General features: G+C 48.6%; 1 protein-coding gene across 3 annotated transcripts in view; it reads left to right on the forward strand.

The window, feature by feature from the left end:
• The window catches only part of xpo4 (exportin 4), a 46,237-nt gene extending 31,450 nt beyond the window's left edge, over nt 1-14,787 (forward strand). The window contains exons 9-22 of one of the 3 annotated variants that reach the window (XM_052493427.1): nt 736-910; nt 1,036-1,212; nt 1,960-2,102; nt 2,188-2,333; nt 2,975-3,152; nt 7,649-7,808; nt 8,355-8,524; nt 9,366-9,540; nt 10,166-10,459; nt 10,846-11,026; nt 11,143-11,264; nt 11,387-11,635; nt 11,749-11,841; nt 11,947-14,787. In XM_052493427.1, the coding sequence (XP_052349387.1) occupies nt 736-910; nt 1,036-1,212; nt 1,960-2,102; nt 2,188-2,333; nt 2,975-3,152; nt 7,649-7,808; nt 8,355-8,524; nt 9,366-9,540; nt 10,166-10,459; nt 10,846-11,026; nt 11,143-11,264; nt 11,387-11,635; nt 11,749-11,841; nt 11,947-12,144 (2,461 nt within the window). In that variant the 3' untranslated portion in view covers nt 12,145-14,787. Of the gene's footprint in view, nt 1-735; nt 911-1,035; nt 1,213-1,959; nt 2,103-2,187; nt 2,334-2,974; nt 3,153-7,648; nt 7,809-8,354; nt 8,525-9,365; nt 9,541-10,165; nt 10,460-10,845; nt 11,027-11,129; nt 11,265-11,386; nt 11,636-11,748; nt 11,842-11,946 lie in introns of all 3 variants that reach the window. The other 2 variants (XM_052493426.1, XM_052493428.1) reach the window with 2 other exon arrangements.
• The last annotated feature ends 193 nt before the right edge of the window (nt 14,788-14,980 follow it).

Genomic DNA, 14,980 nt, shown 5'->3' on the forward strand with positions numbered 1-14,980 from the left:
GTTGGTTTCAATAGACCCAATCCAGGGCTAGAAACACTGCTGCCCTCTGTGTGTTCAAGAAGCTCTAAAATAGTTTTGAACTTGGGCAGTTGTATTAAGATGACATGTAGATTCATCTGTACTGCATGTTGATCATTATGGGCTGTGTGTGATTGTAAGTGATTATTTGGACTGGAGGCTGTGATTTTGTGTGTAATCGACTCGTCTGTCCGTTAAAGTAGTTCTTATCTGAATCAAGAGGACTCGGCTCTAATGTATAAATAAAACACACATACACACTTGTGTGCTCGGAACTCGTGACTCGCTAGGCGGAGTGAGTAAGGGTCTCTCTCTCCCTCTCTCCTTTCTCCGTAATCACCTATTCCTGGAGCTTTTTTCCAGTTGCATCATCGGAAAACCATGTGGGCAGGATGGCCAATCTGCAGTGATTGAACAGCTCTGCTTGCAATTTAAATCCATCTGATGGGGGTTAGCGAGCCGCACGGTGCTAGGCAATAGGCTAGCTACAGCAGGCAGGCCTCCAGACAGTGCTCTAACTGGGGCTGTGGAAACATGGCCCTAACCCCAAGGCAACAGGTACTGCTCAGTGCTCACACACTGGGCAGCAGAGCACAGTGTCTGGTTTAGTACCATACCTGGTTCAAAAACATTTGTGAAATACTTTCACAAACTATGTCTCATTTGGAATCAAATTGGCCAACATTCCTCTAAGGTTGTGTTTTGTTTGTGTCCCAGGATAGAGATCGAGGACTCTGAGGCAGTAGGTATCTCTAACATCATCTCCAACCTGATCAGCACGTTCCCCCGTGTCATCCTGACCGCCCTGCCCAGCGAGCTCTTCACCTCCTTCATCAACTGTCTCACCCTCCTCACCTGCTCCTTCGGACGCAGCGCCGCCCTGGAGGAAGTGGTCAGCATTACACCTTGAACATTGCTGCAAGGAACATAGTTGATCCATGGAGAAAATGTTTCACGTATTGTTGTTGCATTGGAAAGGCCTATGCAATGAGTCTCTGTCTCTCTCCCCCTGCCCAGCTGGATAAGGATGACATGGTATACATGGAGGCGTATGACAAGCTGTTAGAGTCATGGCTGACCCTGGTTCAGGATGATGAACATTTCCCCCGCGGTTGCTTCGTCCAACCCGCCGTTCAGGTCTTCAACTCCTACATCCAGTGTCACCTGGCCGCCCCCGACGGCACCCGCAATCTGGTGAGAGACACACACACCTGTCAACCTACCCTACATTACTCATCTCATATATACTGTACTCTATACCATCTACTGCATCTTGACTATGCTCCACGGCCATCACTCATCCATATATTTATATGTACATATTCCTATTCATTCCTTTACACTTGTGTGTGTATAAGGTAGTTGTTGTGAAATTGTTTGATTACTTGTTAGATATGACTGAACGGTCTGAACTATAAGCACAAGCATTTCCCTACACTCGCATTACCATCTGCTAACCATGTGTATGTGACAAATAACATTTGATTTGACCTAGACTAGTATATAATCAGTCGGTCAATTGTTATGGTTAATTGATATGTTAATGCTTGTAAACAGTCGATCCACTATGATCCACGTTCTCAAATCAAATGTATTTATATAGCCCTTTGTACATCAGCTGATATCTCAAAGTGCTGTACAGAAACCCAGCCTAAAACCCCAAACAGCAAGCAATGCAGGTGTAGAAGCATGGTGGCTAGGAAAAACTCCCTAGAAAGGCCAAAACCTAGGAAGAAACCTAGAGAGGAACCAGGCTATGAGGGGTGGCCAGTCCTCTTCTAGCTGTGCCGGGTGGAGATTATAACAGAACATGGCCAAGATGTTCAAATGTTCATAAATGACCAGCATGGTCAAATAATAATAAGACGTTCTCTCACTCCTTTGTCACATATTCCTTCACGCTCTCTTTTTCTGTTTTTCTTTTTCTCCTGTCCTCTCCAGACAGCAAACGGTGTGGCATCTCATGAGGAGGATGAGATTAACGAGTTACAGGAGGACGACAGAGAGCTGTTCTCAGACCAGCTGGCCAGCATTGGCATGTTAGGACGCATCGCAGCCAACCACTGTATCCCCCTTCTGACCAGGTACATACACACACCTCTTGCTTTTAGATGATCCCCTACCTCTGTAAGTGACTTTCATGATTCTGACGTGTGTGTGTGTGGTCAGTCTGTTGGAGGAGCGGGTGACGCGTCTCCACGGCCAGCTCCAGAGGACCCAGCAGCACCTCATGAACTCCTCTAACCCCGGATCAGTGGACCGCAAGGTCCTGGATGACCTCTATGAAGACATCCACTGGCTCATACTAGTCTCAGGTCAGTGGATAACTATAAGGGATGATTGTCAATCGCCCCATGTTGGATACACGGCTCAATTCCATCAGTGGTCCCTTGTTATTGTAGGTATGGTTTTATTATGTAACAATTATTTTAGCATTCAGTCAATTATATTCTGTTAGCATAAAATGAAACCTCTAACTGCACTCTGGGGGGCGAAGACTTTGTCCTTAGATCTCCTTAGTTGTTTTTAGGGACTAAATTTAGGCTGGGAGGCAGGCTGCGCTGGTGTATTGGTGCATGGCAGGAATGTTGTTTCGGGAAGGGCCAGGCCACCAGTTGTACAACTGCTGCTGTTTAGTACATTTTAGCATTCTCAGTGGCCACAGAATTCCCCTTTGGTGCCCATCTTCATTTGGAGTCATACACCCTTAGATGGTTCTCTCTGTGTGCTTTGAGTTTTTCTATGGGATCCTAGCAGTGCTTTGCGTAACACTGGCGAAGAATGACATTGGCTGTAATGTATCAGTGGAAAGCTCCACTGTAGGAGTTTTGCTGTGATGGAAAATGTTGTCTTCCAAAAGTACCTCCTTAATGGATTGTTTCTGGCTAGTCCCAGTCCTAGTTGTCAGAGTGTAGTTGTGAATGCTAAATATTGAATGTGTGTGGGGTGGTTCCAGGCTACGTCCTGACAGATGACCCTCAGGGTGAGACTCCTCTGATCCCAGCAGAGGTGATGGAGTATTCTATCAACCACTCTACTGAGGTGGACATCAACACCACCCTGCAGATACTGGGCTCCCCCGGGGAGAAGGCCTCCTCTATCCCAGGGTGCAACAGGACAGACTCTGTCATCAGGTAAGGGAGGGACTATGATTGGTCAAAAGTCTGTGTACAGTACAGGCTGAATGTCTGCTGATTTGCTGTTTGGCACTTAATTGCAAACACCTGGATTCCCACATCTAAATGAGATGTATGGTTTGGAAGAAATAACTAAAACCAACCGATACTCTGGCTTCTGTCAGTGGACCAGAGTTGTCCGTCGCTGCTATAAATCCATCAACAAAAGGGTCTGAAATTAGTGCTGCGCGATTAGTGCTTTTTGAAGTCGGTTCGATTATTAAAAATAATCATGGTTTCGGTTTTATTTAAAAAAGGAAATGCCCTCGCTATGCATTGTGGGATGAATGCTGTAAAAACGCAAAATAAAACAATGAATAAAAGTCCCATGATGGTAGTCTGATTATCCCGTATTAAACACATACTTTTTACATTACTTTAATAAAATATTTCAGTTTGTTTTATTTGATGACTTTATTATTTCATTCCAAGTCATGTCTATAGAGCTGCTGCCTATGCTGTCTGACATAATCACTATTTTAGTAGTTCTTCAACATAAATAAGGCATATTTTTATGGCTGCTGAATTCCAACTATCAATCACTTAGATCATGTATTTTCAGGTAGAGATAGAGAGCAGTTGCATCGCAAGCTATCTCTCTCGATCACACATTCTTCTCTCTTACGTAGCAGGCGTAAAAGAAACACAGACCGGACAAGCAGGCGCGCAATGGATTATGATCATTGTAGTTAATCACCACGTTTTCTGCGCTAACCTATGTAGACTATTGGCCTGTTGGAAACTACAACTCCCTACGACATAAATCAGATCAAGCCCGAACTGTGCTATATCTAGAGAAGCTGCACATTGTGCGCATTGAGCCCACAGAAGAAGGAAAAAACTAAAACAATTGAACAAACGTCGGTCAATTAGTTGTTTCAAAACCAAAAAATAACAGACATTTCGATGAATCTCTTAGCACTATCTGAAATGCACTGTCTCAGTCACTGATCTAATGGACAGTCTACCCTCACTGTCTGCCTCTGATCTAATGGACAGCTTGGACAGTCTCTCCACACTGTCTACAGCAGCTGAGCTTTAAGCTGTGGACTTGTTCACTAAGCCCTGGTTGTAGAGCTCTGTCACGTTCACACCAGTGCTCTGTCTGTCTGGAGTGTGTCTCATAAAACCCTCTGCCCCGTGGCATGGCATGGCGGCAGCCTTTCCCTTGGATTATTTTCCAGGCAGGGCACAACGGCCCACATAACACTACACAGGCCATCTGGCATGGAAACTGTCCATAGAAACCAATTGAAGCCAAACTTTTTTTTAGATCTAGGTAAGGGGTCCTCGCCCCTACATTACAGTACAATGTTAGGGGAAATATTACGTACAGTGCGAGGCCAAAGATCCACCCGTGTGTGTTTGATCACTCTGGCCCCCAGCGATGCGGGTGTGGCTCCCTGGGGGTGTGGTGCCAGTGCCGCAGAGGGGGAATGCCCTGGCACAGACCCAGCCATGCCAGCTGCTAACACACACAGGCCGTGGGAGACACACACACACACACACACACACACACACAGAGGCCGTGGGAGACATGATGGCGTAGTGACCTAGCCAGCCTTAGAGCAGACCCCGGCGCCAGCCCTCCCATCCCCGGACCAGACCACCACTCCCTAACATGTTATTCAATTAGGGCAGGGCCAGGTGCTGCTAAGACTAGGAGGGGGCTGGGGTCATATGTGTGTGGGTTTGGGGGGGTACATGCAATCATATAGGGAATTTTGGAGGTGGTTGGGGTTGTGGAAAGGGCCTCTGGATTATTCTCTGTGGGGGTGAGGAGGCACAGGGACAGAGGATTGTTCTGTGATGGGGCACGGGGACAGAGGATTGTTCTGCGAGGGGGCACGGGGACAGAGGATTGTTCTGCGAGGGGGCACGGGGACAGAGGATTGTTCTGCGAGGGGGCACGGGGACAGAGGATTGTTCTGCGAGGGGGCACGGGGACAGAGGATTGTTCTGCGAGGGGGCACGGGGACAGAGGATTGTTCTGCGAGGGGGCACGGGGACAGAGGATTGTTCTGCGAGGGGGCACGGGGACAGAGGATTGTTCTGCGAGGGGGCACGGGGACAGAGGATTGTTCTGCGAGGGGGCACGGGGACAGAGGATTGTTTTCTGTGGGGGTGAAGGAGAATGGACAGAGGATTGGAAAAACAAGAGGCAGCATCAGGTTTCCTAATAACACTGTGCGACCCCGACGCTGTTAATGTCAATGGGCTTTTGTTTTTGCAAACAATGTGAAACAGTGCACTGTGGTGCTGCGTGGGCATGTACTGAGGCCCATCTCACATACAGAACACTAAGATGCACTAAGCCGTATGTCTCTCTGGCCTTTAGCAGAGGTGCGTGTGTCAACGTGGTCATTTGTTGTCTGAGTGACTGATTTAAACAGACACTGAATTCCCACCTTTCTTTTGTTCTTCCCCTCATCCTGGCCATGGCTTCTTATCACTTCCCTTGTTATCGCTCTCTCCTCTTCCTCTTTTTATTCTCGATCTCCCTCTGTCCATCTTCCTCTTTTTCCATTTTTTTTTCTCTTACCTTTCACTTCTCTCTCCCTCCTTCCCTCCCACCCTTCTTCCCTCCCACCCTCTCTCTCCCTCCTTCCCTCCCAACCTCCTTCCCGCCCACCCTCTCTCTCTCTCTCTCTCCCTCCCACCCTTCTTCCCTCCCACCCTCTCTCTCCCTCCTTCCCTCCCACCCTTCTTCCCTCCCACCCTCTCTCTCCCTCCTTCCCTCCCAAACTCCTTCCCGCCCACCCTCTCTCTCTGTCTCTCCCTCCCACCCTCTCTCTCTCTCTCTCTCCCTCCCTCCCACCCTCTCTCTCCCTCCCACCCTCTCTCTCCCTCCCACCCCTCTCTCCCTCCCACCCTCTCTCCCTCCCACCCTCTCTCTCTCTCTCTCTCTCTCTCTCTCTCCCTCTCTCTCTCTCTCTCTCTCTCTCTCTCTCTCTCTCTCTCTCTCTCTCTCCCACCCTCTCTCTCTCTCTCTCTCCCACCCTCTCTCTCTCTCTCTCTCCCACCCTCTCTCTCTCTCTCTCTCCCACCCTCTCTCTCTCTCTCTCTCTCTCTCTCCCTCTCTCTCTCTCTCCCACTCTCTCTCTCTCTCTCTCTCTCTCTCTCTCTCTCTCTCTCTCTCTCTCTCTCCACCCTCTCTCTCTCTCTCTCTCTCTCTCTCTCTCTCTCCTCTCTCTCTCTCTCTCCCTCTCTCTCTCTCTCCCACCCTCTCTCTCTCTCTCTCACCCTCTCTCTCTCTCTCCCACCCTCTCTCTCTCTCTCCCACTCTCTCCCTCTCTCTCTCTCTCTCTCTCTCTCTCTCTCTCTCTCTCTCTCTCTCTCTCTCTCTCTCCCACCCTCCCTCTCTCTCTCTCCCACCCACCTCTCTCTCTCTCCTCCCTCCCACCCTCTCTCTCTCTCTCTCTCTCTCTCTCTCTCTCTCTCTCTCTCTCTCTCTCTCTCTCTCTCTCTCCCTCTCTCTCTCTCTCTCCCTCCCACCCTCTCTCTCTCTCCCTCCCACCCTCTCTCTCTCTCCCCCCTCCTCTCTCTCTCTCTCTCTCTCTCTCTCTCTCCCACCCTCTCTCTCTCTCTCTCTCTCTCTCTCTCTCTCTCTCTCTCTCTCTCTCACTCTCTCTCTCTCTCTCCCTCCCACCCTCTCTCTCTCTCTCCCCTCTCTCTCTCTCTCCCACCCTCTCTCTCTCTCTCTCCCACCCACCCTCTCTCTCTCCCACCCCACCCTCTCTCTCTCTCTCCCACCCACCCCTCTCTCTCCCTCCCTCCCACCCTCTCTCTCTCTCTCCCTCTCCACCCTCTCTCTCTCTCTCTCTCTCTCTCTCTCTCTCTCTCTCTCTCTCTCTCTCTCTCTCTCTCCTCTCTCTCTCTCTCTCTCTCTCTCCCTCTCTCTCTCTCTCTCTCTCCCTCCCTCCCACCCTCTCTCTCTCCCTCCCTCCCACCCTCTCTCTCTCCCTCCCTCCCACCCCTCTCTCTCCTCCCTCCCCCTCTCTCTCTCTCTCCCTCCCTCTCCCTCCCACCCTCTCTCTCTCTCCTCCCACCCTCTCTCCCACCCTCTCTCTCTCTCTCTCTCCCTCCCACCCTCTCTCTCTCTCTCCCTCCCTCCCACCCTCTCTCTCTCCCTCCTCTCTCTCTCTCCCTCCCTCCCACCCTCTCTCTCTCTCTCCCTCCCCCACCCTCTCTCTCTCTCTCCCTCCCTCCCACCCTCTCTCTCTCCCTCCCTCCCACCCTCTCCTCTCTCTCTCTCCCTCCCTCTCCCTCCCACCCTCTCTCTCTCCCTCCCACCCTCTCTCTCTCTCCCTCCCACCCTCTCTCTCTCCCTCCCCTCTCTCTCTCTCTCCCCCCCCACCCTCTCTCTCTCTCTCTCTCCCTCTCTCTCTCTCTCCCTCCCTCCCACTCTCTCTCTCTCCCACCCTCCTTCCCTCCCTCCCACCCTCTCTTGTCAGGTTGTTGTCAGCGGTGTTGAGGACATCAGAGGTGGAGTCCAGGGCTACGAGGGCCAGTCTGACAGAACTGCTCAGCCCTCAGATGGGGAAGGACATTGTGTGGTTCCTCAAACGCTGGGCCAAGACTTACCTACTGGTGGACGAGAAACTCTACGAACAGGTACAACTAACACCAGACACCACTGTCTGATTTGTCTTAAAATGGCCGTCCATAATACAAAACTTCTCACTTACAACCCCCTCTAAGTTCCTAAGGCCCACAGAACACTGGCATGGTAATGTCTCGGCCATGGATTTGACAGATGACTTCATAAATAGTCTTTGTGATAGTCACTGAACCCTACTGTACACTTGAGGTGTTGAGGTGGCGGCTACTGTACACTTGAGGTGACGAAGAGGTGGCTACTGGACACTTGAGGTGGTGAAAATGCTAGGGATGGTCTTCCAACACTTTCATGTTTACACCACCAGTTCGGTCATGTTTACACCACCCGTGCTCTGTCACCTTGACAACAGTGTACTCTCTGGAAGTGTGTTATAGAAGCTGGTTCTCTGTGGATTATGGCATTGTGAGGAGGAGTGCAGTATATCACTGGACTGGACAATGGCTATTTATGACATCTGATCTTTTAAAGTGTTGCAGTGATTTTCATCTATCCCTCCACCATTTCACACCACTTTCTCACTATTTTCATCCCTCCTTTAGATCAGTATCCCCCTGAGCATGGCATTCGGGGCGGACACGGAGGGGGCCCAGTGGATTGTGGGATACCTGCTAGAGAAGGTGATCAACAACCTGTCTGTGTGGAGCTCTGAACCTGAACTGGCCAACGACACGGTGGAGCTACTAGTCTGTCTGGTGGAGAAGAGGGAGAGGTGAGACACTGACTGACTGGCTGAGCGACTGGTCAGGTGGAGCTACTAGTCTGTCTGGTGGAGAAGAGAGAGAGGTGAGACACTGACTGACTGGCTGAGCGACTGGTCAGGTGGAGCTACTAGTCTGTCTGGTGGAGAAGAGAGAGAGGTGAGACACTGACTGACTGGCTGAGCGACTGGTCAGGTGGAGCTACTAGTCTGTCTGGTGGAGAAGAGGGAGAGGTGAGACACTGACTGACTGGCTGAGCGACTGGTCAGGTGGAGCTACTAGTCTGTCTGGTGGAGAAGAGGGAGAGGTGAGACACTGACTGACTGGCTGAGCGACTGGTCAGGTGGAGCTACTAGTCTGTCTGGTGGAGAAGAGAGAGAGGTGAGACACTGACTGACTGGCTGAGCGACTGGTCAGGTGGAGCTACTAGTCTGTCTGGTGGAGAAGAGGGAGAGGTGAGACACACTGACTGACTGACTGACTGGTCAGGTGGAGAAGAGGGAGAGGTGAGACACTGGCTGACTGACTGACTTGCTGACTGATCAGGTGGAGCTACTGGTCTGTCTGGTGGAGAAGAGGGAGAGGTGAGACACTGGCTGACTGGCTGACTTGCTGACTGATCAGGTGGAGCTACTGGTCTGTCTGGTGTAGAAGAGGGAGAGGTGAGACACTGACTCAATTCTGTATCCTGACTTGAAATATGCACACACAAAAATATAGATAGGATATGAGCCTAAGCGTTGGTGCTTGAAACAACGCCCCCTTGTGGTGGAATGATAGTTTTTTCGTTTTTAATTATCTCGCCAATGATATCAAATGCCAACAAACCTTTCTCCATCCCTCCTTTCTCAGGGCCAACATTGTGGTACAGTGTGAGAACTGGTGGAACTTGGCAAAGCAGTTTGCCAGCCGCAGCCCTCCCCTAGACCTGCTGTCCAGCTCAGTACAGAGGTCCCTGATGAAGGCCCTGGTTCTGGGGGGCTTTGCACACATGGACTCAGACACCAAACAGCAGTACTGGACAGAGGTGGGGAACCCTATAGAAGTCAGAGACAACACACACACGGAATCCCCCACTCTGAATCCCTGAATGGAACTAACTCACACACGTCCCTCAAAGGACAATACCTGACAGCTCTCAAGTGTCATCTCCCTTCAGATTTCCTTTATATAGGCTCTCTTTCCAAATGGACTTCAGCTGGTAGCACATTGAGATCTCAATAGTTTTCCCCTGTAACTTCCCTACTGTGGTGATTCTGTTTAAACACTATCCACATAGACTTCAGGAGTAACAAACGGTGAAGCCAAATGATTTAACCAAAACCATTAGATTTCCCGAGTCTATCGTGTGATAATGATCCTCATAATGATCTTGAAGGCCTTTGTATAGTAATGCAAGATGACTCCAAAGCCATTGGGAGAGATTTAAGAATGAGATGGCAGCTGTCTTGACTTCCAGCTGCTCTGACTGTAGAGTGGGTACAGTACAGTAGACCATTGGAGAAGAGTTGGGAATGAAAATAGCCCGATCTTTCTCTCTTCATCCCTTCTCTCCTTTGGGGGTTGGAGCCACGTTACTGTGAAGCACTTTGTGACAAATGTTGTTGATTGATTGGATGTGATTGATCACCTCTCTGATCCTCTCCCTCCAGGTGCTGCACCCCCTCCAGCAGCGCTTCCTCAACCTGATCAACCAGGAGAACTTTCCTCAGATCTGTCAGGAGGAGAGTGTGAAGCGGGAGATCGTTGCCACCCTGGAGGCCCTGTGTGGCATCGCCGAGGCAACGCAGATCGACAACGTGGCGTCTCTCTTCAGCTTCCTCATGGACTTCCTGTCCAGCTGCATCGGCCTGATGGAGGTGTACCGCAACACACCAGAGACGGTGAATCTCATCATCGAGGTGTTCGTGGAGGTCGCCCACAAACAGATCTGCTACCTGGGAGAGGTGAGGATCACTTTAATAAGAATCACACACTTTATTACAAATCCTTCCAAAGCAATTTAATCGGATAGGTTTCAACTTTTATTAGTCGTATGTACAGGATACACATGGTGTATTCTAGACAATAAGGAATAATAAAAGATAAGAATATGAATAAAGTAAGTAGCTCAGTAGAATAGAATAAATATTTTATCATAAGTATAATATAGGAAGGCACAGTTTATAGTCCAATATTTACACGTGAATAAGAGAAAGGGGGAATTGGGGGACAAGTGTTTAAATTGTGCAGTATTAGCCATTTGTAAATAAGAGTCTGGTAGCTGTGTGTGTGGGAGATTTCACTGGGAAGACGAGTCAACAGCTACCTCTTCTCCCTCTCTGACCCCCAGTCTAAGTCTATGAAGCTGTACGAGGTGTGCCTGACTCTGCTGCAGGTCTACTCTAAGAACAACCTGGGCAGGAAGAGGGCTGATGTGGCTGCTGAGGAGGACCAGTACCAGGACCTGCTGCTCATCATGGAGCTGCTCACCAACCTGCTCTCTAAGGAGTTCATTGACTTCTCAGACACAGGTGTGTGTCTTCATCTCCAAAATCAGTCAATGTTTATGTATGATATTTTAGGTTCCTAGTTAATTGTCGATACTTACCAAGTCCTCTCTTGTGTTTGCGTGTTGATGTTGGAATAGATGATGTGTTCCGGGGGCAGGAGCAGGGTTCGGGAGCGGCAGGTCGGTCGGTGTCGGCTGCAGACGTAGTTCTGTTTGGGGTCAACATCATTCTGCCTCTCATGTCTCAGGACCTGCTCAAGGTAAGACCCAGGGCCAATTCATGTACAATGCTCCCTTCCTTGAAGTAGTTTTGAAGTAGTGATCTACATAGTCACTGTACTACAAACGGTTGTATAACTGGTTTGTCGCTGTGTGCTTCCAGTTCCCGTCTCTGTGTAACCAGTACTACAAGCTCATCACGTTCATCTGTGAGATTTTTCCTGAGAAGATCCCCCAGCTACCAGAGGAGCTGTTCAAGAGTCTCATGTACTCCCTAGAACTGGGCATGACATCCATGAGTTCAGAGGTCAGCCAGCTGTGTCTGGAGGCTCTGTCCCCCCTGGCTGAGCAGTGTGCCAAGACCCAGGAGAAAGACACGCCCCTCTTCATCGCTACACGCCACTTCCTCAAGGTGAGGCACCCACCTCTGGGGATTTTCTCCTAACTGCAGGGTCTGCCTCATTTAATTGTGCTCAAAACGAGGAAATCTTATGTAATGGAAAATCTTTCTCTCTCCCTCTCTAGTTGGTGTTTGACATGCTGGTACTGCAGAAACACAACACAGAGATCACAGTGGCAGCGGGAGAAGCTCTCTATACACTAGTGTGCCTGCATCAAGTGAGTATACTTCCCACGCACATGTATCTTGGATCACCCTAGCCAATCAAGACTATGTGGACGTTGTGCCTCATATGATGACGCAATTCCCTATCCTCTCTCCAGGCGGAGTACAAGGAGCTGGTGGAGTCTCTGCTCGCCACCCAGCGAGACGCCGTCATCTACCAGCGACTGGCTGACGCCTTTAACAAGCTGACAGCCAGCAGCACGCCCCCGAGCATGGACCGCAAGCAGAAGGTGGACTTCCTCAAGAGCCTAGAGGAGTTTGTGTCCAACGTAGGTGGGCTGCTCTGTGTCAAATAACCACTAGCCCCCAAACTCCCCTCCTCCCTAGCACCTATTTCTATGTCCAACCCGCTCACCGACGATCTACCTATCTACCGTGACCACGCCAAACCATGAAACAGAGACCGACAGAGCTGAGGAGCTGCACTGTTAGACTGTGACATAAAGGGGGAAGGTTGAGACACTGAAGGGAGCAGGGGTGTGGACTGGACTATAGTGTCGTTTGGGCAGGTTTCCACGCCTGCTCCTCCCCCATCCTCTCCTTTTTCATCAGAGGCCCCCACGCACACATACAGTGGGGGGGGGGGGTCAGAGAGGGATGGACTCGTCCCCTCACCCAATAATATTTTGAGTTTGCCAGTGGGAGGGTTGGGATGAACACAACAGGAGTAGGTGCCAATCTGTTCTGAGAACGCTATGCCTCTCCCTGCCTCTACACCCTCGCCCCCCCCAGAGTGCCTTTGATTTCTTGTTTGTGTCGTGTGTCGACTCCTGTGTGTCCATGTGGCCAAGCTGAGACGTGTCTTACGTACAGCGACGACTGTGCCTGTCACATACCAAGAACACGGTGGAAGCACACACAGATCTCCATGACAACGAGAGGCTCCATCCCGCCACCTTCGGGCTGCTGAATCTGTTAAATGGGAGGGCCGATGACAAAAAAACAACAAATCACTTCATGTTCATCAAGGGTGTATATATGTTTTCAAAAAAAGTGGAAAAAATGTTTAAAACAATGACTGAAAAGTTTTATAAGATAGATGGCAGAGAAGCTGAATTTGTATGGTTATGATGAGTTCACTTTAAGAAAGAGGGCGAATTTGAAAACGTTTTATTAGATTTCTTTATCATTCTGGATTGTAGTTCTATTCTCTGCCACCCTCTTTGTCTCCCTAGAACCATTTCAGTCCTGACTGCCCACAGCCAAGACACAGACAATTATTGGAAGCCTTAGGCCCTTAGGAAGGTTGGGCCCCTGAAGTTTAGCAGACTCTCTCTAGTTATATTTTTCTATGTCACAGCCACTCTTTCCACTTCAAAACACACTGGATGGAAGTTAAAGTCCCTATAACTGAAGCAATAATGAACCAAAAAAGGATATACAGTGCCTTCAGAAAGTTTTCAGACCCCTTGACTTTTTCCATGTTTTGTTACGTTACAGCCTTATTTTAAAATGGATAAAATAAAACAATTTCCTCAGCAATCGACACACAATACCTCATAATGACAAAGCGAAAACAGTAAAAAAAAAAAACGTTTGCTAATTTATTAAAATCTGTAAACAGAAATACCTTGTTTACATAGGTATTCAGACACTTTGCTATGAGACTCGAAATGGAGCTCAGGTGCATCCTGTTTCCATTGATCATCCTTGATGTTTACAACTTGATTAGAGTCCATCTGTGGTGAATTCAATTGATTGGAAATGATTTGGAAAGGAAACACACCTGTCTGTATAAGGTCCCACAGTTGACAGTGCATGTCAGAGCAGGCCTAGCAATCGGGGATGAAGGGCATTGGTCGTGGAGGTGAACAAGAACCCAATGGTCACTGACAGAGCTCTAGAGTTCCTCTGTGGAGATGGGAGAACCTTCCACTTGGAGTTTGCCAAAAGGCACCTAAAGACTCTGACCATGAGAAACCAGATTCTCTGGTCTGATAAAACCAAGATTGAACTATTTGGCCTGAATGCCAAGCTTACATCTGGAGGAAACCTGGCACCATCCCTACGGTGAAGCATAGTGGTGGCAGCATCATGCTGTGGGGATGTTTTTCAGTGGCGGAGACTGGTCATGGTCGAGGCAAAGATGAACAGAAAAAATTGAGGGATCCTTGATGAAAACCTTCTCCAGAGTGCTCAGGACATCAGACTGGGGCGATGGTCGACCCTAAGCACACAGCCAAGACAACCCCGGAGTGTCTTCGGGACAAGTCTCTGAATGTCATTGAGTGGCCCAGCCAGAGCCTGGACTTGAACCCGATCAAACATCTCTTGAGAGACCTGAAAATAGGTGTGCAGCAATGCTCCCCATCCAACCTGACAGAGCTTGAGAAGATCTGCAGAGAAGAATGGGAGATACTCCCCAAATGCAGGTGTGCCAAGCTTGTAGCGTCATACCCAAGAAGACTTGAAGCTGTAATCGCTGCCAAAGGTGCTTCACAAAGTACTTTATTAAGGGTCTGAAACTAATGTAAATGTGATATTAACTTTTTTTTTGTAAATGAGAAAAAAAAATCTATTGACCAGTTTTTGCTTTGTCATTATGGGGTATTGTGTGTCAATTTATGGTGGGGGACAATTTAATCCATTTTAGAATAAGGCTGTAATTTAACAAAATGTGGAAAAAGTCAATGGGTCTGAATACTTTCCGAATACACTGTAACCACTTGTTTTAACCATGCATTTGAGACTGACTCACTGCCCTTCCTCTGTTTAGAGCACAACCCTGGTTATTTGGAATGCCTGAATGAATTGTATTGAAATGTAAAAGTGTACATAAACTTATTATGTAAAGTACTTAGTTTTTCCGTTTCTGTTTACATTGTTTTAATTTTTGTCCGTCTCAATTTCCTGTTATACAGAATATGGAAAAAGTTTCATATCCCGTTTTGATCGTGGTTGTTGAAAACAAAATCCCAAATAAAAATGGTTGAAGTTAATGTAGAAATTATTTTAATGTATTTAATTAAACAAATCATTTTGACTGTCATTCATGCACAGTAGTGATGGGAAGTGAGGCTTTTTTTAATGAATCTTTCATTTCGTTAATCGGCGAACGATGAACTGAACTCGAAAGAGCCATGATTCTATGGGAGCTTTCATTTTTTACAGACGTGTAAACGTGTGCTTTAA

This window comes from Oncorhynchus keta, chromosome 34 (genome assembly GCF_023373465.1).
Source record: "Oncorhynchus keta strain PuntledgeMale-10-30-2019 chromosome 34, Oket_V2, whole genome shotgun sequence".
Lineage (NCBI taxonomy): Eukaryota > Metazoa > Chordata > Actinopteri > Salmoniformes > Salmonidae > Oncorhynchus > Oncorhynchus keta.